We start from the raw sequence: 27,200 nt of genomic DNA on the forward strand, positions 1-27,200 counted from the left end.
ATCACTGATGAGTGAGCCCCACTTGTCCGCCTCACCACCACCAGCAAGTCCACTTCCATAGCTCAGTTTTAAGGTTGAAAGGTAGGGTCATGTCTAAGGAGTGAGAATTATAGAAGATAGAGTCTTTTAACATTTTGTGTCATGTTTTTTTTTCTTTTCTTTTCTTAGAAAATATAACTGTTTACATTGGCAAAGCTTAACACTCCAATATAGAAAGGGAGGGACTCTTTGTATTTCTCTTCCTCTCTTATTATAATATATTATAAGAATAAATTCTTTTGTGTACTCACAACTGTAAACCTACTTTGCCTCACCCAGTGTATACACACTTACACACACACACACACACACACACACACACAGTGGGCCTCCATAAATACATTCACTTACTCACTTTGGGACAATTAAAATTGGATTTTTAATAGTGAAGTCTAAAATTAAAGGCCTTTTCATAATATAGAAAGGTTATCGATCAATGTTATATTATTTTGTTTTTTTTTAAAATATATTTTATTGATTTTTTACAGAGAGAAAGGGAGAGAGATAGAAAGCTAGAAACGTCGATGAGAGAGAAATATCGATCAGTTGCCTCTTGCACACCCCCTACTGGGGATGTGCCCGCAACCAATGTACATGCCCTTGACCGGAATCGAACCTGGGACCTTTCAGTCTGCAGACCGATGCTCTACCACTGAGCCAAACCAGTTTCGGCTTTTTATTTTATTTTTTTATTATTATTTTTAAATTTTGTACAGAGAGGAAGAGAGAGAGAGAGAGAGCTAGAAACATTAATGAGAGAGAATCATTGATCAGCTGCCTCTTTTACACACCCTACTGGGGTTGTGTCCGCAACCAAGGTACATGCCCTTGTCCGGAATCGAACCCGGGACCTTTCAGTCCCCAAGCCGACGCTCTATCCATTGAGCCAAACCAGTCTTGGCCCAATGTTATATTGTTGAGGGAGATTTTATGTAATGGCTAAAAACCCAAGACATGGATGTTTGAAAATTTCTGAAACAATGAATGAATGTGAATTGAGATGCTAGAGAGGTATCCAAATACTTCCTGTTGCTTGCACACACTGTACACTGTTACCTGATCCTGGGAAAACACTGCTAGGTAGCGATTACTAATCTCTCCCTGTTTGGAGCAGTTAAATGACCAGTCTCAGTGACCTTGGTGGCACTGGCAGATGCAGGTCCATGTCCTTCATAGGAGGCCTATTCCTCCGTCACCACACCAAGCTGCCTATCTTCACATTTAAAAAATATATATATATAAGTGTTACTTCTATTTCTTTAAATAGAAGTAAAATGTGATGCTTGCATTCCGGGCCAGACTTGGAAAGTTTTACCTGGCCGTGAAGTCCCTCAAGAGAAATACAATACATGCATTTCAAACAGATTTTCATTTATTCCTGCTTAATACGCTGAACTAAGACAGGTCCTTTATACTCAAATTATATATTTGACTTAAAGCCAATTTATAATGTAAAAACTGTATCTATCTTGCCGAAGCCTCATCTCACTGTTGCCCTGACAATGAGGGGCGGTTTGTTAGTGAAATCATCTTCCATAAACGGCGGGGCTACGGCCTCATCTTCCCCGCGAGAGGACCTGCGCCGAGACCTGCAGCACTTCTGCCTGGAAGGCACATGCATGGTATTTCCATCATCATATTTTCATCAAGTTTTAAAGACGCAGTCAACATCTTATTTGGAAAAAGAAGAAAGTCAAAGGATTATGCACCCCACTGAAGCGGAGCACAAAAGCCACATGAGACAATGGGAACACTCCCATAATGCTGAGAGTGCCGGTGGCAAAGCTTCTTTTAGACCCGCTGAAAAACTTCCAGGCTCGTTCCATTTATAATGGGCATGAAACCACCTGTCCAGGGTTGGGCTGCCTGCTGCCTTTGGAAATGACATTATTAAAACATAACCACAGACTTCAATATCTCCCATGCCGTGTGTGTGTGTGTGTGTGTGTGTGTGTGTGTGTGTGATTTTAGAATCCACTCCATTAAATAAACCCACAAAAATTTGTTTATAATTTCAGTGAAGTGACTACTTTTAGAGCATTAGGAAGCATACTTAATTTTGACATTATCTTCCCATTATGCCATTTTATAGTTTTTTACTTGATTTACAGTTAGTTATCAGGTATTTCTAAGTATTAAGCAAGTATTAATAAATAAAACATTGTTATGTGATAGTGTCACACAGTTATCATCCTTGTCAATACAGACTTCCATAAAAAGGAGCAAATATGTTTCATTGTATTTATTCTAAAACCATCCATGCTGAATCTTCTGCATAATTAAAATGAATAAACAAAAATACTGGATATGAAGAAAAATCCTATTGGAGACCCAGTTAGAAAGCCTACCCTTGATGCCTGGGTGCACAAGAGTCAGGTCTAATTATCACATTTTTCTCTTTATACACAGTTTCAGCCCATCATTGTAAAAAGAATGTGATAAGGACAATGCTCACACTCCATGTAGCCATTCTCACTGACTCACCAATTTCATTGCACAGGGACAGGTTCCGAGACAGGTTCCTCAGCAGGGAGACTGCGGTCTTCTTCACACTCGGGTCCCCAATGTGCAGCATCTTCCGGGTGTGCTGCAGGCCATTTTCCTTCTGGACTACGGTGTGCGCTACTGACATGGGCATCTGTTTCAGGGGACACATCATGTAAATGCTATTGCATTTGACTTCACGATAATACCGTTTCTGTGGATGCTAGAGATTGAGCAAGACGTTTTCAAAACTAGAACTGTGACTAAATCAGCCTAAAGGTACTGTCTTTACATTCTTTTTAGGGTTTCAATTGAATTACTGCTATAGACAGTTTATGCAGTGGTTTTTAATATAGCATTGGATTTAGTTAGCTACTATATTTTTTTGCATCTGTTTATAAATATCAATAAAATGGGCATGTCTTTGTCTTTCCTTTCTGTTGATCAGTCCACCTTTTATTCACAGTTTCAGTTCATCACTGTGAAATGAACATGATAAAGACAATGTTTTGGTATCACTATTGTAGAATCAAAGCTACGTTTATTGGTTGTTGGCTTAGTCATCTTTTCTGTTTCGTCTTGTTCAAATTTTAGCATTTTAACATATTTTAATCAAGTTATTCGTTTCCAAAAAAACCAGTTTATTATGAAAGAGACACTGGGCTTTTTAAAAAAGAAATGCTTTCTAGTCAGACTATCTGTAAGTCCATGCTCCGTGTCAAAGGCTCATGTGCTAATTGCAGGTCCAGGTCCTCTAGAGGCAAACCTCTAGAATTAGGCTGGTCGCCTACTTTCACCGGGGTCTGAGTTCTGATGAGGCTCTTCCTAGCATCAGCAAGCCTCCAGCAATATCCAGGCCTTAGCTTGTGTGTGGGCAACTTTATAGAGTTCTATTTGAAGCTAATTTGAGGTCACCATGGCAGAGATTTCTGCAATTCATGACCATTCTTCAGAGTGTATCTTCTCTGTTTATCTTGTTCAAACACCGCTTGTTCCTTTTCGCCCCCCTCCCCCCTACCATGCCCCGCTCCGTACAGATTGCTGTCTTTCTTACATTCTCCACTGTACCTTCTAGAACAGGGCTCTTAATACAAGGTCCAGTATGGATTTCAGGGAGGGAACAGATGGCCCTTAAAACTACTCTTGTGTTTATCTTTCTCAGGGAAAGGGTCCATAACTTTTATTACTCAGGCTCCTTGATTCAAAAAAGGATTCAATAAGCACTATTTTAGAATGTTTGTTTTACTGTAAACACTTTATCGTTCACTAATTCACAGAACTCCCCATTAGACTATTTGCTCTCTGAGAAGAATCCTCCCCTGTTGCCGTCTAGACAGGAGGCAATTTATGTCTAGACATAGGTGGGCTTACGATTCCTCTCTCTTCCTGATGACTAGTCTAGATATTTGCCTTCTGTCATATGCAAATCTTTGCTCTCCTGTGTTCTTGCCACCCAGCTCTGTCACCCACATAGCATTTTCTTTGTCATATCAAGCCCTACTGGTCCTTTCCCAACATTCACTGGGGCTTTAGAGGGCTCAGAGCCTTCTCCTCCTCCTATCCATCTATTCATTGTAGATGACCACTTCAATTACCTCACAGTCCCTAGGCTTCCTAAAGGTCCCTTATGAATACAGGTTTATGGAGTGGATTTTTTTCTGGAATTATGTATAGTGGCTTGCTTCTCATGTTTTTCTATTTAGTGATTCTTTTTAAAAATTACAAAACCAAGTATTTTTTCAAAATCACACCATCTAAGCATAACAAAGTTAAAAAAAAATCAGAAAAGGTATTCATAAAAGTAAAAACTTTAATAAAAAGCATCTCCTAACTTGCAAGAACAAGAGTTCTTGTAACATTGTTACATGTTGCCAATAATCCTACATAATAAAGAAGTAATATGCAAATTGACCATCACACCCTCACACAGGATGGCCTCCATGTGGTCACAAAGATGGCCATAAGATGGCTGGCAGGGGAGGGCAGTTGGGGGCAACCAGACCTGCAGGGAAGGACAGTTAGGGGTGGCCAGGCCTGCAGGGAAGGGCAGTTAGGGGCAACCAAGCCTGCAGGAAAGGGCAGTTGAGGGTGACCAGACCTGCAGGGGAGGGCAGTTGGGTGGCCAGGTCTGGGTAAGGTGCCCACATGTGAATTTCAGAGGCATGGATTTGAGCAGGGGAGGGTCACTAATACCTCTGCCACTGAAATGGTAAAGGAGGAGTAGCATCTCAGTGGAAAATCAGAGTGTTTTACCAAAAGGAATGATAGATGCTGGGCAGGCAAGCACAGCAGCTGTCCCCTGCAGTGTGGAGTTGGAAAGGACATCTGTGCTTTGTGTCCAAGAACTTCAACTACACAAGAAGAACTGCTTCCCACTTACTTTATATGAGCAAAGTCAAAACTTATAAAACAGCAAAAGCTTATTCCCACCTCCATATATTTTGCACCTTGCTACACATAGTTAGGGATTCTATAAATATGTAACTATTTGAACTAAAATTATTTGCCTTGATCATAAAATAATTAGAATAAACTCCCTCAAAATAATTCATGGTATGGCCAGGTTCCAAGTATCTATCCTTAAAGAGAAAAGCATCTTATAGATAATAAAAATATTATTTATTCTTTATTTGAGAAATCACATTCATTCTTTAATGAGTTTACACAGAAGTTTGCTCTGTTCTGAATCAAATTGTTAAGTACTAAAACCAACATTTATCCTAGCATTGTGGTTAAGAATATGTATGAACAACTTTCTATCTTTTTTATTTTCTATAAAATGTACTTGTGCTCAAACAGAAATGGGAAACTACCAAAGAGACCTGAATGACACAGGGACATTAATTTATTATCTTACCTTCTCGTTTTCCCATGCTGAGCTTCCCAAAACTACTGTCACTTTCCCAAACCACAGAAGCCCTCTTATTACCACCAGCCAGCTTACAAGAAGATGTGAATGGAGAGTATTATGCTAAGCAAAATAAGCAAGTCAGAGAAAGATAAGTATCACATGACCCCACGCATTTGTGGAATCTAATGAATAAAATAAAATGATGAACAAAATAGATCCAGAGATAAAGAAGCATGGAACAAACTGTGGAACCTCAGGGGGAAGGCAGAGGAGTTGCATAGGTGGGAAGAGATCAATCAAAGAACTTGCATGCACATATGCGTAACCCATGGTCACTGACAGTAGGGTGGTAAAGGACTGGGGCAAAGTGTGGGGTGGGCTAGAAGAATCTTTATAATGTCATTACTTTACAAAGTAGGAAAACAGACGTGGTACTCACTGGGCCACTTCCTGCCGTGAGATTCTGGAGGGCTCCCAAAGATGCTTCCTGGGTGTAGCTTCGGCCACTTTTGGCGATCAAGGACAAATACATCCGGATCACGATGGAGTGCCACAGCCACTCCACACCCTTGGGGTTGCTCTTTTCCTCGGGCATGGGCATGTCCTGGTACTGCTAACCATATAAAAGGTGAAATCTAGAATTAATGCTTTCAAGGGATTTCTACAATTCTATACCCAAATCAAGAGACTAGGAACACTGAGACTATCTAGAGAGACTCATAATTTGTATAGTAAGAAGCCCCTGAAATGGAAATGAAAACACAAATATGTATGATTCCCAATTGCTTCACTTTTAGCCCATGGTGACCATTTCTGCCTAGCAACATCCCACATCCTCAAATTTCCATTTCATTGTGAGAAAGAACTCAGGGCATAAAGCATAGGCTTCCCTAGAACAGTTTCCAGGCTGCTGGTAAATGAAAAGCCAAATTAGGCACAAACGCTCTGAAGATAAGAAACACAGTCCAGTGAAGTGGCCCGGCATCACATCAGGATTCTAAATTTACTAGTTGTTCTCCAAGTTCACAAATACCACGACACCCCGAGGAGTTGGAGAGGTCACATTCTTTCATAAAATGCCAGGGTGAACAGTATTCCTTCCTACAGACTTGTGTTTTGGGATGTCCGAAGTTTGTTTTTAGAATGTCCAAATCTGAATATCTGGGCTGTTTTTAAATGTTGAAACAATTTATATATACCATTGGCTATGGTGCCTTAAGCCGATTTCCTAAGCAACAGGGCATGAAGCAGTATGGTTTTAATGGCTAACAATGCAAATAGAGCTGGATTGCCTGGAACTGAATCTCGTCCCCTCTTAATTTGCTGAATAATTTTTTTCTGGGAAAACTGATTAATCATTTTGCAATTCTGTTTCCTCTTCAATATATGAAGGTATTAATCATACACATTGTAGAGTTGATGTAAAGATGAAAATAACTCAAAATAATGCCTGGCATAAGGAGTGAGCAAAAGTAAGTCTACAATTGTCCATGTGAAAATTAATCCAATAATTAATAAAAAATAATAATAGAATAGACCCTGTGCTTTGTGTACTCACAACTGGAAACATACTTTTGCTAACCCTAGCATACTAAGTACATAGAAATGTACATACATAACCACCTTTTCTTTCAAAGTCCCCCCATTCCTTCCTCCCCCCACATACCTCTTTTATTTTCCTGCTTCGATTGCCAAAACACCCAATACTTTTGTTGTTGTCCATCTGGATATTCCGGTTTTGAATATAGTTACTTTGGGAATATTTCTCTGGGAGCTCTGCCTCCAGCTGGTAGGAGAGGTTATGAAGAATACACACACAGTTCTCTGTGGCCTGAGAAAACACACAAATATTGATCAGATACAAATAGACATCCCTTTGCAAGTGTGATATCATAGGACTTACTAGGTTTTAGATCTTGCAAGGTTTACTGGATGCCTGGACTATAGGGAGCCTGGGGGAATAGAATGAGGATGGCCAGAAAGGCTAAGGCCAGACCATGAACGATCACAAGCACAGTGCTAAGGCGCTGAGGTTGAATTTCTTGAAACGTTGGAGAGCCCTTCTAGTTTACTTTTTAGAGTGGGTTCAGAATGTTCTGTATTTTATGTATATAACTTAGTAGCCATGTGAAACTGGAAAACAGGAGGAGGGGTTGTTTGTAGGGGCCAATCAAGAGCCGATTGCAATAATCAATATGAAAGTTACACAAACCAGGACTGCAGAGGTAGGCAGCATTAGGGAGGAATGATAAACCAAAGGGCATTTCACAGGTAGAAGGGACATGATTTATTGCTGTGGGATGTCAGGAGAGGCAGTTTGAGATTACCCATATTTCTATTTTTATTTGGTAGATGATGGTGATTATGAAGAAAGATTACACAGAGAAGGAGCAAGTTTGGGAGGAGGGAAGAGATGAATTTAAGTTCATTGCTGAACATGGAGCATCTGGGCTCCTTTTGAATATCTACACAGAGTTGTTAAAAAAATAGTTAGAAATTTAAGTCTGGAAAATAGAAAAAAATGGAGCTTGATATATTTTAATATTTTTAAGTGTGTATAAGAAATCCTCATCTCAATAAATGAGTTAAGGAATAAAGCTTAATCCAAACTACTACTTCAAGAATACTCTGGACAAAATTGGTTTGGCTCAGTGGATAGAGCATCAGCCTGTGGACTGAAAGGTCCCAGGTTTGATTCCAGTCAAGGGCATGTACCTTGGTTGCAGGCACATCCCCAGTAGGGGGTGTGCAGGAGGCAGCTGATTGGTGTTTCTCTCTCATTGATGTTTCTGACTCTCTATCCCTCTCCTTTCCTCTCTGTAAAAAAAACAATAAAATATATTTTAAAAAAAGAATACTCTGAAGAGTCTTAGTAAGACAAAATAATTCAGCATGTAAGATATTTAACTCTTGCATCACCTTGTCATCCGGCTGGTAATCTGCAATGGTTCCTCTGACGTAATGGACCAGCGAATCAATCAGTCCATCACACCGTCTCATCACTTTCCTCCCATCAGGGCCAGCTGAACTCATGTTTCTACCAGGAAAAACAAACAAAGAAAAAAACCATCAAGCACAGGCCATGTATCCAATAGGCCTCTGTTTCAAAGCTTTACTTGATGCTTATTCCAAGGGTTTGGAAAACTAGTGAATCTGTTAAAGAGAAACAGTCTTGCCTTGTGGTCTCTATCAATTGTTCAGTGGTCATTAAATCTGTACGTAGCTTCTAAATATATTCATACTAGAGGCCCAGTGTACGAAATTTGTGCACAGGATTGGGGGGGGGGGTGTCTCTCAGCCTGTTTGCACCTTCTCCACTATGGGACCCCTCGGGAGATGTCCAACATCCCTCTTGCAATCTGAGACTGCTGTCTCCTAACCGCTCACCTGCCTGCCTGTGTGATTGCCCCTAACCACTCTGCCTGCCTGCCTGATTGCCCCTAACTGCCTCTGCCTTGGCCCCCACCATTGTGGCTGTGTCTGGAAGGACATCTGGTCTAATTAGCATATTACCCTCTTATTATATAGATAACATGTCATCATCAATAAAAGGCTCTGCTTCATTCTAAGCAATAAGGTCATAGCATTATTTACTTAATCTTCACCCATTTTTGAGAGGGTACTCATATGAGGCAAAGATTTTGCAATTAAAAGAACAAATGACACAATAGACAGTGTGTAGTAAGACAGCAAAGTCCCAATTTGCTCTGTGACTTAACTCCAAGGTACAAATAGTTACTTAAATTCATTGGGCCTCAGTTTTCTCATTTATAAAGATAGGGTGCTGGTCTCTATCATTTGAGGGTTTTTGTAGATTTCAGTGTAAACTGTTACTGACAAATATTAAACCAAATGCACTAAAATGTGATTATTCTATAATTAAAGTTGCAGAAGTCATGAAAAATGCAGGGTTCCACAGTGTGTTTGACCTAAGTAAAAAAACATGACCTATAAATATCTTTGCACTTAGTCTATTTCTAATTTTGCTAAGCTATGACACCTTTCTATAAACAGTAACTAAATCCACAAGCAGAGATTGTTTCCTTATAGAGAAATGAAGTTTATGAAATATGGTAAAGTAATGCATTTGGGGATTATGTTTTAGATTCAGATCATGCCAATATTCAGGTATCGGGTCTAGTAATAATTAATGTCGTTTTTAAACATTCATTTAAAATCTTGCTTGGCGTTGACTTGTATTGACATAATCTTCAAACACGTGGTATCTATAGAACGTGTGAAGTGCAATTAACAAGTTTTGCTTGAAAAAGTTTGTGTTTGGTTTGGTTTTTGTTGCAAAACTAGGACTAAGAAGATGGCGGATGAAGAGCATATTCGGCACTGCATGCTTTACGAGTTCCAATTAGGAAGAAAAGCAAGTGAGGCTGCAAAAAACATCTGTAGTGCTCTTGATCAAGATGCAGTTAGCGCCAGAAAATGCCAGCGTTGATTTGAGAAATTTCGCGAGGGAAATTTTTTGTTAGATGACAAGAGTGGTCGAGGCCGTGTGTCCAATTTTGATCAAGAAGCTCTTCAAGCTCTTTTGGTGCAAAATCCTCAAATTACCCAACAAGAGCTTGCGACAACTTTAAATTGTTCACAAAAAACAATTTCCAATCAATTGCGTGCACTTGGCAAAGTCCAAAAGTTTGGAAAATGGGTTCCTCATGAGTTGACCAACAACAACCGTAATCAAAGAGTCACAATTTGCAGTTCGCTCCTCTCTCGTCAAAACCGTTTGCCGTTTTTAGAGCAAATTGTTACCGGAGATGAAAAATGGGTGCTATATGTTAATTTGAAAAGGCGGCCTCAATGGTTGGACAAAAATGAGGCTCCGCAGACCATGCCAAAACCTGACTTGCATGCGAAAAAAGAGATGTTGTGTGTTTGGTGGAATTTTAAAGGAATTTTTCATTATGAACTTTTACCATCTAACCAAACCATTACAAGTGCAGTGTATAGTGCCCAATTCGAAAGGTTAGCCCAAGCTTTAAGAGAAAAAGGACCTGCGCTGATTAATCGGAAGGGCGCAATTCTTCACCACGATAACGCACGACCGCATACTGCAAGAATCACTGCTGAAAAACTGCGCCAGTTGGAATGGGAAGTTCTCCCTCAACCTGCATATTCTCCTGATATTGCCCCTTCCGATTACCATTTGTTTCGTTCTTTGCAAAACTCTCTTCTTGGAAAAAAATTTAATAATGAAGAATGCCTCAAAAATGCATTGACCGAAATTTTTGCATCAAAATCACAAGAATTTTACAACAGAGGGATTAAAATGCTTCCTGAGTGTTGGGCACAAGTAGTAGAAAACAATGGCAACTATATTGTTGATTAAATTTTGTTGTATTGTTTAAATAAATTCTATTTTAAAAAGTATTAGAAAACGACATTAATTATTATTAGACCTAATATTATTGTTACCATGTTCCTTTGGATTAAGTTTTTCTTGTTGGCATTAACCATTAAAAAATATCCCCTTCCCCAAAATTGTTAACCTCCTTGTTAACAAAAATGGCAAAAGATCAATGCCTTTTGCCAACTTCAATTGCTAAGAACTATTACTAAAAAATGTATCCTTTTACTTGTAGGTAGAATATTCAAAGCACATTAAAGACCTATTTATAGTGTTTCAATGTCATTTTGAACATCAAAAGAACTACAAATCTAAGAACTTTTGGGGTCTTATTTTCTTCATTTTAAAAAACAATATACTGCCCTAAGTGATTTCAGAAAGACTTTCTGCTCCCCAATACTGCTTTCAATTCATATCGTCAATGAACAAATGTGCCTGGCATTATAGCAAGAACTAAAGGAAATAAGGGAATAACATACAGCACTGTGTGTTCTCTGCTCCCATGGAGATGACATCTATTGGACAAAACTGATGATATGGGTCTGTTTTTAACCAACAAAAATGCAATTTCATGATTCAACCTAATAGTTGAGGAGATAAGACAAATACACCTAACACTAAGGATACTAACAACTTAATGGGTGCAGAATTGATACAACCAATTTTTCATTTTAACAAAATCCCTCTGTGACCTTACTTCTTTTCTGACATTTCTAATTAAAGATTCACTTCCTTAATTTTCGCTGTACGTGAACACCTTTGACACTTAAAAAAAAAATCCTCACCTGAAGAGAGAGGAAGAGAGGGGAGGTTTGGTGGTAAGAGAAAAGAAAATGGGGATCAAACCCACAATCCAGGTATGTGCCCTAACCAGGAATCAAATTGGCTACTTTTTGGTCCACTAGACAATGGTCACTCCAGTCAGGCAAATCTTTGATATTTGGTATATTCAAAAAAATAATGACTGGGTTCATAACCTGTTAACAAAACCATTTTACTGTTTCTCCCCCCCCCCCCCCAAGAAATGATCATTTGAATCAAAATCCTCTATCTATTCTCTGAGCCTGTCTTCCTTATTTACATATGGAAAAACTGAGGCCCATTGAGTGTGGGTTACTTTTCCAGGTAACAGCAATAGTGGTCAAGTCAGGATTGGAGAGCTGGTCTTTATTCTGCGCTATGGGCTGCTCCAGAGTGGAGCAAAGCTCATCTGACTTTCATTCAGTCTGCCATTTGCTTAGCAAATGCCATACATCCCCAATTCCAAGAAAATGTTATCATGTTTTAAAGCTCCCCCTTGACCTTTTCAACTTCTGGCTTGGAAAAATGGTAGTATTTTAAGACTGCTTTGACAAATCAAAGATCTGTCTTTCTCACTCGCTAAATCCACTACATACCTTACAGAAGGATGGCTTAGCTTTGTTCAACTTCAGGGTGTTTATTTTGGGTGGGAATGGTAATTCAGTTTGGCAGCACTGACAGTTCACACGCACTAACTGTTGTCTTGTAGTTTGGTATTATCCAGACTCTCCTTGCTTGAAACAGGACTTATCAGGGATTCCTGGCAGTTAGCTGATACTTTTGCTGACAGGAAAGCACATGGAACCCCACGGCTTCAGTATTTGGTCCTGCATATCAAAAATAGTTCCCACCTTACTCAACCACCCAGAAATATGAATGACAAAGGTGTATTACTTTATAGCACTACATCCATGAATAGAAGTCACTAGTTAGAAAGGAATTTGTTATTGTACCATCCAATAATTATTAGAAATTAAAATATCCATCATAAAGTGTTATTCTCAATAGCTAATATTTCAGTTTGTGGGAATCAGAGAATTAATATGGCTAATCTTAGAAAGAATTGATCCTTTTTACAATGTACTTCCTGAATCCTGAGAAATATTTACCTATAACTGTTTCCTATGTGTAGCCCAATAGAGGTTTAATATGGAAAAATATCTCAGAACTATAAAAAAATATATCAAAAACAATCATCTTCTTGAAATGTAAAAGAGAATGAGCATACAGAGAAGTTACTCACTAAAAATGGATTATTAGATTTACCAATGAATATACTGGAGATGTTTAATTAAGTGACTATTGCTTGAATTTGCTTAAATAATGAGTTTATTTTCGCCAGGTATAACCCAACAGAAGTCTGGGTAAATACTAGTATATGAGTATCTTGTAAGAAACTAAAACTGTATACTATTGTATACTGAAGTTTAAATTTAAAAACTGTTCCTTAGACTTGGGGTAAGAGGCTGCCCACCCCCTGAGAAGGGGAAGTGGAGAAGAAGATAAAATAACTCTTCACATAAAGGCAGGATTACTGAGTCTGAATGAGAGGATGCAGCTGGAACTGTAATTTGTGTTTTAAATTAAGAATTTTTCCTGGTAATATGACTTGTAAGGGTGAGAAGAATAGAATCTGAACTCTGTAGGTCTCTGAATAAAACTTCACATATTTAGGATTCAGGTGTTTCATCTGAAAGCAAATCCACTGATGACTCATCCCTGGAGCACTTACCTCACATGTTCCTGAGTGTCACAATGAAAGAGAGAGAGAGAGAGAGAGAGAGAGAGAGAGAGAGAGAGAGAGAGAGAGAGAGAGAGAGAGAGAGAGAGAGAGAGAGAGAGAGAAAGAAAGAAATCAAACACTCTGCATCTTACTGGAATTAAGAGGAACGGAATTAAGAGGAAGAATTGGATTTTTCCTCTTAATTCCAGTAACAGGATTGGCTGTGTGTGTGCGTGGCTACCGACAGGTGTGTTGTCAGTTTGCCAGCACTGAAAGTTCAAGCTCAGGGAATGGTCAACTGGCCTGGGCAGACAATGTGCTGATATGAAATGTTTTGAAGTAAAAGGGTGTAATTATTTCCATGACATGAAAATGGCAGACAATATTAGTGTTGGAGTAAATCTTTTCAAGACACTTGGCCAACAAAATAAGTAATTCTAAGAGGCAGGTAGTATATCTTTTTAATGGGTCATTTCTACTGATAATAGGTGCAGTTTCATATTCATGCACAATTTACATGCACCTTGTATGCAAGACCTGCTTCCTATGGGACCAGTGTGAAGGTCTTAACCAGCACACTGAAACAGTGCTCTCCTCAACGGTTTAAAAAAAACCTGTGGGTGCATCTTCCTGTTCACCAACAATTATAGGCGTCCTAACACCATGCGTTGTAAATTGTGCGGTTAGGGCCCCCAGTAGTACCAGTCAATTAAGTACTTCCTCAGAGTCCATTCTAAGACCCAATAGGCACTTGATAAGACACTGGTTGATAAGGAGGCATCCTTCTTCCTCTTGTTATTTGAGATTTGGGTCTGGGCTTTTGTGGAACTCTCAGCTGATACATATCAAACAGTTGGGCCTTGTCTGTGATTAACCCAGAGAAAGCCGCAGAGGCAGCCTGTGGTGGCACAGAACAAAAGGGGAGCCTCAGTTGAACTGGCAGAGCAGTAGAAGTCTCCGCCCAAAGAAGGGCCTGCCTGTTATTCTGAAGTCAACATCAGATCCTGACATATCCGCAACATCAGCCAAAGTCAACTGTTATATCTGCAAACAGAAGCAACACTGGGAGGTAGAACAAAGCTCTTCAACCTACATGTTTTGTTCCTTCCAGGACAAGGAGCATTAACTGAACGAGGATATGGCAGCATCTATTACACATCAAGAAACCAGAATGCGGAGGAGAAAATCTATCCTTGAAATCCTTTAGCTCTGCTTTCCTGCATTTTTGGGTCTCCCAAAAGAATTCTGAATAGCCGACACACCCAGTAATCATCTGGTTGGTAGGCAACAGCCATTTCCTCTTGATGTAGCAGGCTGTTCAAGACAGAGTGCCAAGTTCCACTTAAAATCAATTATAAACAGCAAATGAATTTCTAAAACATGCCCAGAAGCCACTGGAACTTAATGGTCTATACTCTAATTATCCACATTTTGTTGTTAAAGCAATCAACTAATGGAAACTCAGCACTTGTAGTTTGTGGTAGATGTCTAACCACTAGGTTTCTGGAGGCAGCGGAGCAGGGAGAGCTCTGATTTGTAGCATTTGGCAATTTCTGTGGTGTAAATACTCCACCATGGCTGATTTCAACTTATAAACATGAGGCCACATATGTGGAGCTATTAATATGAAGATGCTGACAATTGCTCTTGCTGGCTGTAGCACAAATTGGAGTGTACCAACTTGTTTCTCCTCTACTAACTTGGATTTTACTACGTATTATGCTACTATAATATTTAAGAAAAAAGTTTACATTTGCATGAACACATTGTTTCCCTATTCCAAAATCTGTATTCCTTTTTGGTGAGTAAGTTCAGCCATGAAAAGAACCTAATTCCAAAAGGACCTAAAGAAAGCACCATGGCCCATGGTACATGCTGCTGTGGGCAGATGCTAATCCTATAAATAAGTAATTTGATACTTGACAAAGATGGTATATCTGACTGTTAGTCTTTTTGAAAGGATAAACTGTGCATGTTCTCCTATGTGAACACAATTTCACCGTAGCAGCTCCAAGGTGGGCAGAACCAGAGTCGTTGCCTCAAGTTCACCAACAAAGCAAACGTTTTAACTACAGGGGAGATTCACTCTGCACCACTGCTGTATACAGACCAGGGGAACTGAAGTATGCAGAAGTTTTTCTCCAGAGTAGATTGAAATAATTTAATGACATAACCTAAGGCAACCACAATGCCAGAAATACTACGCAAGTTGCTAATTCATTTGTTGGCTCTATATCCACTGGGGGAGAGGATACTTGAGTGAACTTGTAGCAATTAAGATATCTGCTAATATTTATGACCTTTTTATGCAGGTAAAATTCACTCTTCTTAAAACCATACAGCACCTGTCTCAAAATCTTTTTAGAGTAAGCTGGGGTCATAAATAAACAACTCAGCAGACATCTCTTATTGTCAGAAACTGAGAGTATTTGATTACATTCTGATTCCTATCTTCTGGTGGCTTTTACATGCATTCTGACAACCTCTATTCTCATATGCTTCATCCTTTGTAGCTTTTCTTTATAGGAAATGCAGTGCATAGGTCCACTGGCATAGAATTTCTAAAATGCACGTACAATGTTCATAATGAGATATGAACATGTCTGTAATTGGCCTACCTGACCTTGTGAGGTTGCCAGACTGTAAAGGAAGAGGTTTTATCCACATCAGCACAGTCTGTAGACATGTGACTAACATTAATGTATCCTATATACTAATTAAGAGCTTTGGCTTTGGAGACATGCTTCCTGTATTAAATTTCAGCTTTGTCTCTTACTAGCTTGTATGATGATGGGAAAATCACTCAATCTCTATGAGCCCGTTTCCTCATCTATAAAATGGGGAAAATATACTTTACAACAGGCGTCCTCAAACTTTTTAAAGTGGGGGCCAGATCACGGTCCCTCAGAGAGCTGGAGGGCCGGACTATATGAACTACTAATTCCTACTGTAACACCTCGGCTGCGCTCACTGCCCAAAAAACCTGGCGGGCCAGATCAGACTCCTCTGCGGGCCGCATGTGGCCCACGGGCCGTAGTTTGAAGACGCCTGCTTTACAAGGACTGCTGTGAGGATAAACTGAGAAAATCCTCATAAAGCATTTAGAATAATTTCTAGAACATAATCAATAAATATTAGCCATTATTATAATAAAGTAGATATACAGAGGAAATAAGAACATATATTTTAGTATGTATATGCTATGGTGCTGAATGTCCCAGATTTTATTTTTTTAATATTTTCCTTTAAAAAAAGTTCAAGTCAGTAGTTTGGATTGACTATGTAATGGGAGTATATTCAGCTATTATGTCTTCCCAAACCACATAGGCATTTAATTCCTCAATCACAGGAAAGACCATAAGAAGATACTTTTTTCTTTTTTCTTGAATTTATTGGGATGACACGAAGATATTTTTAAGCAACATATTTCTCTTTAGATTTTTACAATCTCAATATATCTTTCCTGTTGATAAAATTATTCTTCTTTACCTAGAATTTGTCATATTCCCATCCTCCCTACACTAGATAATATTGCTTACAGAAGATACTGAACTACTTTTTTAAAATTATTAATATATTTTTATTGATTTCAGAGAGGAAGGGAAGGAGGGAGTGAGTTAAGGAGGGAGGAAAGGAAGGAGGGGAAGAGAGTAAGAGAGAGAGAAACATCAATGATGAGAGAGAAACGTTGATCGGCTGTCTCTTGCATATACCCCCTACTGGGAATCAAGGCCACAACCTGGACATGTGCCCTTGACCGGAATTAAACCTGGGATCTTCAGTATGCAGGCTAATGCTCTATCTACTGAGCCAAACCTGCTATGGCCATACTGAACTCCTTAACTTGGCCTTCAGGGCCTCCAGAGTCAAGCCTTAGCCTATGTTTCCAACTTCTGTTTGATTACTTTCCATCACAAATTTGGTACTTTTGTCCTGGCTGGTTTGGCTCAGTGGTTCGAGCACCAGCCTGCGGACCAGAGAGTCTCAGGTTCAATTCCAAGTGCATGTACCTGGATTGCAGGTTCGACCCTTGGGCTCTGGTCAGGGTGCATACAAGAAGCATTTAATCAATGCGTCTCTCTCACATCAATGTCTTTCCCAACCACCCCCCTTCCCGCGCCTCCTCCAACACTTCCACTCTCTCTAAAAATCAATGAAAAAAATCTCCTTGGGTAAGGATCAACAACAACAACAACAACAAAATTTGACATTCTTGACAGATTTGATTATTCACCTAATTCACCATGTATCTTCACGTACTCATTCATTTATTCTTTTCATTCATATACTTTACATTTGCTTACTATATGCCAGAAACTTTGCTAAGTGTTAGGGATTAAAGATTTTTAAAATGTGTTTGCTTGTCTGCATTTGTCAAGAACGAGCCCAACATGCAAAAGGAGAGGAACCAGATGAAAATTTTAAAACAAAGGTGAGTCCCAGGTATGCTGAATGTCTATCCCAGTCCTTGAGGCCATGGTTCATGGTGTAATTCCTTCAATTCTGTAGTGACTGTCAACATTCAGCCACCTGAGCCCAGGAATCCCAACTTGTCACCTGTCATTTTTAATAGAAAAAAGAAAAAAATCCTGACAGACACAATTGCCACATTAAGAACTCAGCTGCACATGATAAGGCAAAGGGAGCTACAGAGAAATCTGAAAATGCAAAATGTTTTAAAATGGATCAAAAAGTTTTAAAGGCTCAAAAATGCATTTAAAAAGCGGTACCAGTGTACTGTATATAGGATATGGATTCAAGTGAGACCATTTAAGATCTCTTATACTGTTCAAGAATTTGTCCTTAGAGAACTTCTGACTACTGAAATAGTCCACCAAGGCCCAGCTCACCTGGCGCCTCTGTCTCTTCTTTAGTGTCGTTCTGATCTCACTCAGCTGGCATGTATGGCCCTTTGTTCTGCATTCCTGCAGCACTGTACCTGGACCTCTGGCGACAGACACCGCAGTGCACCAGAAGCACCTGGAGGGCCTACTAAAAGTGGATTGCTGGGCCCCACCCTGAGAGCGTCTGATTCCAAGAATTCCAAGTTCCAGATGCTACTGCTCTGGGGCCCCACTAGAGAACCACTGCTCTAACACATTTCACCGTGGCAGCGTTCTACACCGTTTGCTTATCAGAATCCCCTGCTAGATTAAAAGCTCCTGAAGGACTTTCTAATTTTTCTTTGTAAAACTATCAGAAGCTAACATACTGTATTATACAAAAGTAGTATCTGATATGCATCACTAACTGTGGAGGTAAGAGGAACACCTTACCATAATAATAAATTCCCTCAGTTAACACCCAGATTCCCTAAAAACTACAACAAAATGAACTCTGTAACAAAAAGATTGAAAGGCAGAATACATCTTGACTTCTTTGGGGCTGCCTAATATTTTTTACATCCTCCATCTGATTTCTTTTAATCCTTGAACATATTTGAATATTTTCAAATATGAGAAAGCTTGATATGCATGAATCTAGAGAAGTTAAGACTAGCATTTTTCTTCCTCTTGCATGTGCTTCTATTCTGCAACTATATATGATGATGGATGCTAACTGGACTTATTATACATATAATAACAAATCATTATGTTATATACCTGAAAATAATACATATAACAACAAATCATTATGTTATATATCTGAAAATAATATAATGTAGGTCAACTATACCTCAATAAAAAATAAAAATAATAGAACACCAGGTTCAAAATTATGTCTCAGCCATGTCATAAGAGCAGATTTTTGTGAATTACAAATAGCATGAAAACTGCTTTAAAACCTGTGAGACAAGAAAGGCCCGTCTGAAGATGGCGGCATAGGGTAGACACCCGAATGCAGCCTACCACAACAAATTTGAATTTAGAACTGAAAAACAGGGGAGGCATTGCCCTGAAGCGCCAGACGGCTGACTGAGAGGAGGCTCTGCCATCTGGGAAGGAGAGAGAAGGCACGCTGAACCTCAGGAACTGTGAAGGACTTTTCTAAGGCGAGACTGACAGGGAACCAAAGATTGTCTGCGCCACCCCGAGACCCCGCCCTATTCAAGCAGAGTACGGAAACCCTCCTAGCTGAGACACTGCTGATCCTCACAGCCAATTGGCTTGGAGATCAACACTTCCCAGTGATACCAACAATAAGCAAGGCTTAACAACAAGACTGCACACACAGCCCACAAAGGGCTACACCAAGACTGTCCACTGCAGGTAACTGGGAAGGCTGTGCTACTGGACTCTACCAGAACACATAGCACACAAAGCTATTCCATCAAATCAGGGAAACAACTAAAATGCAGACAAGAAGAAGGACACAAAGGAAGGAGATGGAGGAAAAGAAAAGATTGGACATTGAGTTCAAAACTACAGTTATAAGGTTATTCAACAATATCCTAAAAAAGGCCGATAAAATAAATGAGACCTATGAGGATATGAAAAGGGAACAACTAGAAATAATAAGGGATCAACAAGAAATGAAGAAAACATTGTCTGAAATAAAAAATATTATACAAAGTCCTAAAAACAGACTGGAAGATCGCAAGAATCAAGACAAAGATTTAGAACACAAAGAGCCAGAGGACATTCCTCTGCAGAAGGGAGAAGATAAGAGAATCCAGAAAGTTGAAGATAGTGTAAGAAACCTCTGGGACAATTTCAAGCGAACCAACATCAGAATTATGGGGATTCCAGAAGAGAGAGAGCAAGATACCGAAAGAGTACTAGAAGAAATAGTGACAGAAAACTTCCCCCACCTGGGGAAAGAAATAGACTTACAAGTCCAGGAAGCCCGCAGAACCCCAAACAAAAGGAATCCAAGGAGGATCACACCAAGACATATCATAATTAAAATTCCAAGAGCAAAAGACAAAGAGAGAATATTAAAAGCAGCAAGAGAAAAGCAGGTAGTGACCTATAAAGGAGCACCCATAAGATTGTCAGCTGATTTCTCAACAGAAACCATGCAGGCCAGACGGGAATGGCAAGAAATATTCAAGGTGATGAATAACAAGAACCTACAGCCAAAAATAATCTACCCAGCAAAGCTATCACTTAGAATCAAAGGACAGATAAAGAGCTTCACAAATAAAAAAAAGCTAAAAGAGTTCATCACCACCAAACCAGAATTATATGAATTGCTGAAGGAGGTTATTTAGGAAGAGGAAGAAGATAAAGATAAAAATTATGATCAACAAATACGTAGCTATCAACAAGTGAATCTAAAAACCAAGGGAATTTAAAAATCTGATGAACAATATTAACTGGTGAATATAATAGAATCAGAGGTATGGAAGGGGAGTGGACTGACGATTCTCAGGGAAAAGGGGAGTGGGGGTGCGGGAAGAGACTGAACAAAAACTGTGCACCTATGGATGAGGACAATGGGGGATGGGGAAAGGACAGAGGGTGGGGTGGGAACCTGGTGAAGGGGAGCAATTTAGGGGGGGAAGAGGATCACATTTGTAATAATCTGAACAATAAAGATTTATTTAAAAAAAAAAAAAAGATAAAGGCCAGTCTGCATGGACCTCTAAGTGTTCAGATCAGACACCTGGGTTCTCTATGAGAATAACGTCCGCTCTCTTATGAGCTAATGTGGATAGCTTCTGAAATCGAATGTTAGGAAACAATACTCTACTGATATTTGAACCTTTCTCATTGTCTCTATACAGTGGTTCTAGTAGTTAGAATAATCTATAGTCTCACAGCTTCCCCTTACCAGTCATAGGGTAGAGTTTTAGGCAGACATGAATATGGTATTTGAGGTACATCGAGAAAAGTGTGTGTGTGTATGGGGAGAGGGTGCGGGAGAAGCGTAGAGAGGGATTGCAGAGTGGCATTACCTTAGGCATCCTGTGACATTGTAGAATATATCAAAATCGAGCAAACCATTTGCTTTGGGGTAGTCTCCTTCTGGCCACCCCGAAAAGGGGATGATGATATTCTCAGTCAGGATCACCAAGGCTTCCGTTATCATGAGATTCTTGAGTTTGTCACTAGAGGACAAATTCCACAGCAAACCTAGAATCAAAACAGTGCAGGATTGGGTCAGAAGAACTGCTGAAAAGATCAGTTAGGGCCATCACTTCTAGGGCTACGACTAGTTATAAACAAAAAGGGTGGGGCTAAGGAGACAGCCCCTTTTCCAATTGAAACAACTTATTTAGAGGTAATTAGATGGCAATGGAAGCTGATTCATGAGAACAATTGAAAAATAGATAGATAGAGAAGGGGGAGGGGAAGAGAGCATATAATATAAAACTACGCAAATTTAAATTCATCAGGAATGTGAATGAAATCCTTAAATATTTATTGCCACTTCTCTTAAGCTCTTACCATAAGCTGAGTTCACTGAAATAATAAATTCTGAGCTACCAAGAGAGAGATTTGCAATGACCCTATTATAACTGACTTCAACGTTTTCAAAGGGTCCTATTTTTCTCCCTTAGATGCATGGAGAGCATATGCCACTGTACCTTCTGCTCCTCATGACATGCAACTTCCACCTCACATTTCCCTCCCAATACTCACAGGAAGGGTCTGAGGAAAGCCTCCAACTACGCTTATGCCTGTCAACAGTAGGCTGGTCAACACTGCCAATTACTACTTATTGACTCTGACCCAGTGATAGAGTTTATGTCCTCCTGGAATTTATGCTGGTTACCTTACCTATTTCTTATATTTATAGTTTGGCAACGAAGGAGAGACAAGAGTATTTTATCTATCTGCCAACTTGTATGTCCTGAGAATTGCTCTAAGATGGGTACCATAGTTGCTCATTTAATTTTCCTTTTCCTTCTGAACTCTCCTCATCCCATACCACAACCCTATTAAAGAGAGAAAGGCCATATTAGCCAACTCAGCAAAAATTAAGATAATAAGATACTATACTTTCCAGGCATTTGTGAGACAGTCAAGCTGGGTAGTGAGAAAGAATACAATATGGTATATACATTTAGGATTTTTTTTTCTTATAAATTTTTTGCTCAAATACCTCTGATTCAGTGAAAGGACTATATACCTATTGCTCGCTATTCCAGTGACTCTCAGAAGGTATAAAGTTGCCTGGCCATCTTTCATACCCTCAGTAAACTTCTTTAACTCACTAGCATTCAGGAAGGGAGGGATGGGGGAGCAGGAAGAGAAGGGATCTTCATTTTCTTGCCCATTCACTCTCCCACTGTCCAGTCTGGGTTAAAGGTACTGCTTTGTCTGAATGAAAGGGAAGAGGAAGCATAGGAATACAAGACAGTCTACTTATGAAAAGAAAAAGAAAAAAATCAAAGATGGCAGTCTTGACTGTATTATGTGGTGATATCATCTCCTCTAACATTAAGGACTGAAATAAGTCTGTGCAATTCAAGCTTGGTAATTATTCAACCACACTTGTAGTTGGCTCATCAATTAGAACACGCTAGGCTTAGTGCAGTCTTCTGTGTTTAAACAATTTACTTTGGCTGTGTACAAGTGACTAATTTCTAAAACAATAACCAGATTTCCACTGCAACCTACACTTAGTTTCCATTAGATACAGCGACACTGGGTCTAAGTCTTGTAAGGACTAGAATTCTGGCTAATGAAGAGGTCTCTTCCTGATACAACTAGCATTGGAGTTAGTCATCCTCAGTGTCCCTCTGCCACAGGTTTTGCAACACAATGACTTCATTCCTCCCATTTCACCTTAAGAGGCCCTGGAAGGGCGAGAGACAGAATAAAACTCGAGGTGGTTGAAAACAATTAAAGGCAGGTCTGAGGTAGAGTTCTGGTTACTAAGATACCAGAGAAAGTTAAAAAGAGAAAAGGGAAAAAAGCTTCCTGTTCTAGATAAGCAAACAAGTTAAGAGTCTCTGCTTGTGATGACGGAAGGAGACTTGACTTGCAGTGGTGAACACACAAGACAATATACAGATGATATACTGTAGAATTGTTCACTGAAACCTACTTAATTTTATTAATCAATATCATCCCAATTAAAAAAAAAGAGTTTCTTCCTGCTAGAGGCTTAAAAGTGTGAAGCATAATACTTTCCTTTTTATTAAGGACCACACAGGGCACGCAAAGGAAAAGTACACCTACAATAAAACCCAGGGAAGATTAATTTGAACAAAGGGAGTGGAATTTTCTTTCAATATCCTTTACAGCTTGACATGCAATTATTATTTCTATGCTATTTCTATGGTTTGAGGTGTTTCAGTACACATAATTTTTGAATTTTTAATGTAGGGTATTATACAGAAATGTCATGCCTGCCAAATTTCTGTAAGGCAGGAAGCTAGGAAAGAGCTTAAATGCTCAACAGAGATGCAAGATTATACACACTTATAACACACCCTCACACATATACACACAAAACCAACAAATGATCAATTATAAACTGAGAAAACATGTATGACGACCGTATGAAACAAAGAGTTAATATTCTTAATATACATAGTTCTTATAAATTTTAAAAATCCAATACCTAATAGAAAAATTAACCTAAAGTTAACAGATATTAGAGTCTAATATACATAGGAATGCATGTTCTCTAGTAACTGAAGAAATGCAAATTCAACAGCGAAAAGTCATTTTATGTGATCATAGCAGGTGAAACCAGAACCAATGAGCAGACATTTTGGGAAGGAGATTTTTGGCTCACTAAAAGCATAAACTTCTAAGAGAGCTCTGAAGAAAACAGAAAGATCTGCTTGTAAGATCCAGCTCTATCATCGGAGCTGATAAAAATGAGCTCATCTTTTACCAAAATATTGACGAGAGGGCTTTATTCTGAAACCTGTGTTTTAGACTCAACTAGCAGTTCCCAAATGAGCCCAGCGGCAAATCAGAACCACATATTCCTGGGCTACACCCCAAACTGACTGAGCCAGAATCTCAGGATGAATTCCAGGAACTCATATTTTCAAGACGATTCCCATTTCTGGTATTGGGAAACTAGTGGACTAGATGACCCTGAATAGATGTCCCTTTCAATGATCTGATTCTAGACTCCCTGACATAATGTTTAGAGTTTAGGTTTTCATTTGTCTCACCTTGAACTTCTGGGTAATTTATTCATAGTGCCTAAATTTCTATTATTATAGTTCTTTGTTGTAGCTGGTCTATTGCTTCTATCACTAAGCTCTCATTCTAGCAAAAAAGAAAGGGAACTAGATTCTAATAAGAGATACACTTTGAATAGCTAGCAATAATGGTAACTGCATTATCTAAAAATTTATTGTCAACTGTGATATTTGCAAAACATAGCTAACTATTGATCTGTAAAGGGATCTTACAGATATAACCTATATTTTAATATCTTACAGATATAACTGGAAGTATAGTTATTTCACTGGACTGGAAGTATAGTTATTTCACTAAGTCTGCATGACAATGAGGTAGCACAATGTGCAAATTTTATGATTAAATGAATTCTTCTCTTTAGTGCAGAAGGGGAGCGGGAGTAGGAAAAAAACTGGAGGTTTTAGGGTTTATTTTATTTTATTATTTTTTTTTATTAATCCTCACTTAAGAATATTTTCCCATTGTTTTTAGAGAGAGTGGAAGGGAGAGGAAGTGACAGAGAGAAACATCGATCAGAGAGTGATACATCGATTGGTTGCCTACTTCATGTGCCTTGACCAGGGCTGGGATCAAGCCTGCAACCCAGGTGCCCTAGACTGGAATTGAACTTGGGACCCTTCAGTCCATAGGCCAACACTCTATTCACTGAGCCAAACCTTAACTTTGTTTTTTTTTTTTTTTTTTGTGATATAAGATTTCCAGACTTTAATATGATTTTAAGTAAATATACACTTCTCTAAAATGGAAGTACATATGTTAAGTTTGAGCTTTACAATATAAAAGTCTTCATATTTCAGAGATATTAGAACAAATGGATACAGTTATGTAAAATATTAGTCTACATAAATTTCAGACTTTTAAACTATTAATGTTAGGGATTTGAAAAGATTTCTGCATCGCAACAAAAAAATTATGTGTCTTAACCTACATATTCACAATCTTCAAGCCAAGTTTTAAATGCTTAAATTCTGGTGACACCAGTCTTAACTTTGTTTTTCAAAGTAATCACAGAGCATGAGGATTTTTTTTTTTTTTTAAACAATCTCCTTTGTAAGGACATACCCTTCCTTTCACCCAAATTTTATAAATTTTACCTGGGATATTACATTACCTCAAAGGCCATTTATTCCAAGTTAAAAGCAAACCCAAGGTATCTTGTTGCACATCACAAACGCAGAAAAAATAATATACGATTATTTAAAGAAGGTGCACAATGAATATTTTATAGAAAAAATGGTTTTGATATCTTATGAAAATACAGCAATCCAAAAAAGTACTTCTATAAAATATAGAGGTTAAAATAAAATCTCAACAAGTTTCATTGATAGTCTTCCCCTGACTCTTCCTTGTCGTATGCAAAAGTAGGACCCCCTAAATCTTATTACCTGTCTGTTTTAATCCAAGGCAGAGCCCTACACACCACAGCCAATGCTCATTCCTCAGTGACCTTGAAAATGAATCTCTGAGACTAGTATGTACTGTTCTCATTTCAATCAAAGTACACTGCCACATTCCCTGGTAAGGAAGGGGAAACTTTCTCAGAGGGGGAGAGATCTATGATCCTGAAGTCTTTTCATTGGAAGAAGGAAGAGCTTCCCTCCGAGGCACAGAAAATGCCAGAAAGTTCAGTGAGTTGACATTCTCTATAGGGAACAAAGCTCTGATAGAGAGAGAGAGAGAGAGAACATATAAATTGACAGTTCTATTAACAACTTGGTTAGAAAACTCAAGGTCTTGTCTGCAAACACACCTGTTTCTCTTATTTATGTATAATCCAAATCTTTCCAGGCCACAAGTCTGGTTTTGTAAAGTATTTGGTCAGACAGTTGGAGAATCTTACACGAGCACCACAGTGTTATGGCAATAAACAGACAGACAGGAAGTGAGTGGCAACCTAACATTAAAGGATGCAAAGGTAGATCAGAGAAGCCCCTTCCTTCAAAACCCAGAGGGAGGGGAAGAAAGTATAATAAAAAGAGGGATGGCTTTTGAAAATACTTCAGAGAAGTGATGCTTCAGACAGCTATCAAAGGTTCTAGGTGAAGAACAGGATGCCAGACCAAGGCAACAGTGGCAAGATGTGGAGACAGAAGAGAAACATGAAACACGGGCGGGTCCTTGAGCAATTGCAGAACTCGGGCTGGAGGAGTACGAGAGGAGACACTGCTGCCAAGGTCCTCAGGCTCAGATAATAAAGTCTGTGTGTGGCATGTACAGAGGACAGAGTTTACCTCATAGGCAACGGGGGGGGGGGGGGGGGGAGGGGGGGTGTAATGAGACAATATTTTCATTTTAGAAAGAAATCACTAGCAGAGTGGTGGGCAGACAGGTATTGTGCGATACCAAGTCACAGAGGCCGGATCCGAGGTTACACAAGAGCAGAACGAACAGAGAGTGGGAAATGTTTCATGTTTCCCTTCTGTCTCGATATCTTGCCACTGTTGTCTTGCACCCAGGCAGTGACAAGAGGAGAGAGGGAGCCAAAGAGAAGTGAGGGAGAGCTCTCTCCTCCGAGATTCCCAAAGATAAGCCCCTTTCCAAAGATGAGTCAAGATTAGTCACCCCGTACCTCCACACTGTCAGTGGAAGACACTTTGATAGAGCAAAACACTTGTTCTTTACTAACTGTGTAACCTTGGGGCATTTACTTAACCCCCCTAAACCTCACATTGATCACATATAAATCGTCAATAATACCTTTTGGAGCTGTCAGGAGGAACAGACATGAAAAAGGAAAAGCCCAAGCTTAGTGACTAGCACATAATAGGGACTCAATAAAAGAATGTTTATGAAATAGACAAGAAGAGATTCACATATATGGCTACTCACTTTGTGTTTCCAACAAAAGATATAAACATGCCTATTTAAGTCAACAACTTATTTCTG

The 27,200-nt window shown here is 39.1% G+C and overlaps 1 protein-coding gene across 1 annotated transcript in view; it reads right to left on the reverse strand.

Moving 5' to 3' along the window:
* Positions 1-27,200, reverse strand: part of PKP2 (plakophilin 2) — a 73,615-nt gene that overhangs the window by 8,721 nt on the left and 37,694 nt on the right. Inside the window, exons 6-10 of the mRNA XM_036456380.2 lie at positions 21,098-21,275; positions 8,294-8,411; positions 7,041-7,205; positions 5,814-5,987; positions 2,524-2,677 (exon numbers count right to left, since the gene is read on the reverse strand). Coding sequence (XP_036312273.1) covers positions 2,524-2,677; positions 5,814-5,987; positions 7,041-7,205; positions 8,294-8,411; positions 21,098-21,275 — 789 coding nt within the window. The remainder of the gene's footprint in view (positions 1-2,523; positions 2,678-5,813; positions 5,988-7,040; positions 7,206-8,293; positions 8,412-21,097; positions 21,276-27,200) is intronic.

This window comes from Pipistrellus kuhlii, unplaced genomic scaffold (genome assembly GCF_014108245.1).
Source record: "Pipistrellus kuhlii isolate mPipKuh1 unplaced genomic scaffold, mPipKuh1.p scaffold_m20_p_3, whole genome shotgun sequence".
NCBI classification, from domain to species: domain Eukaryota; kingdom Metazoa; phylum Chordata; class Mammalia; order Chiroptera; family Vespertilionidae; genus Pipistrellus; species Pipistrellus kuhlii.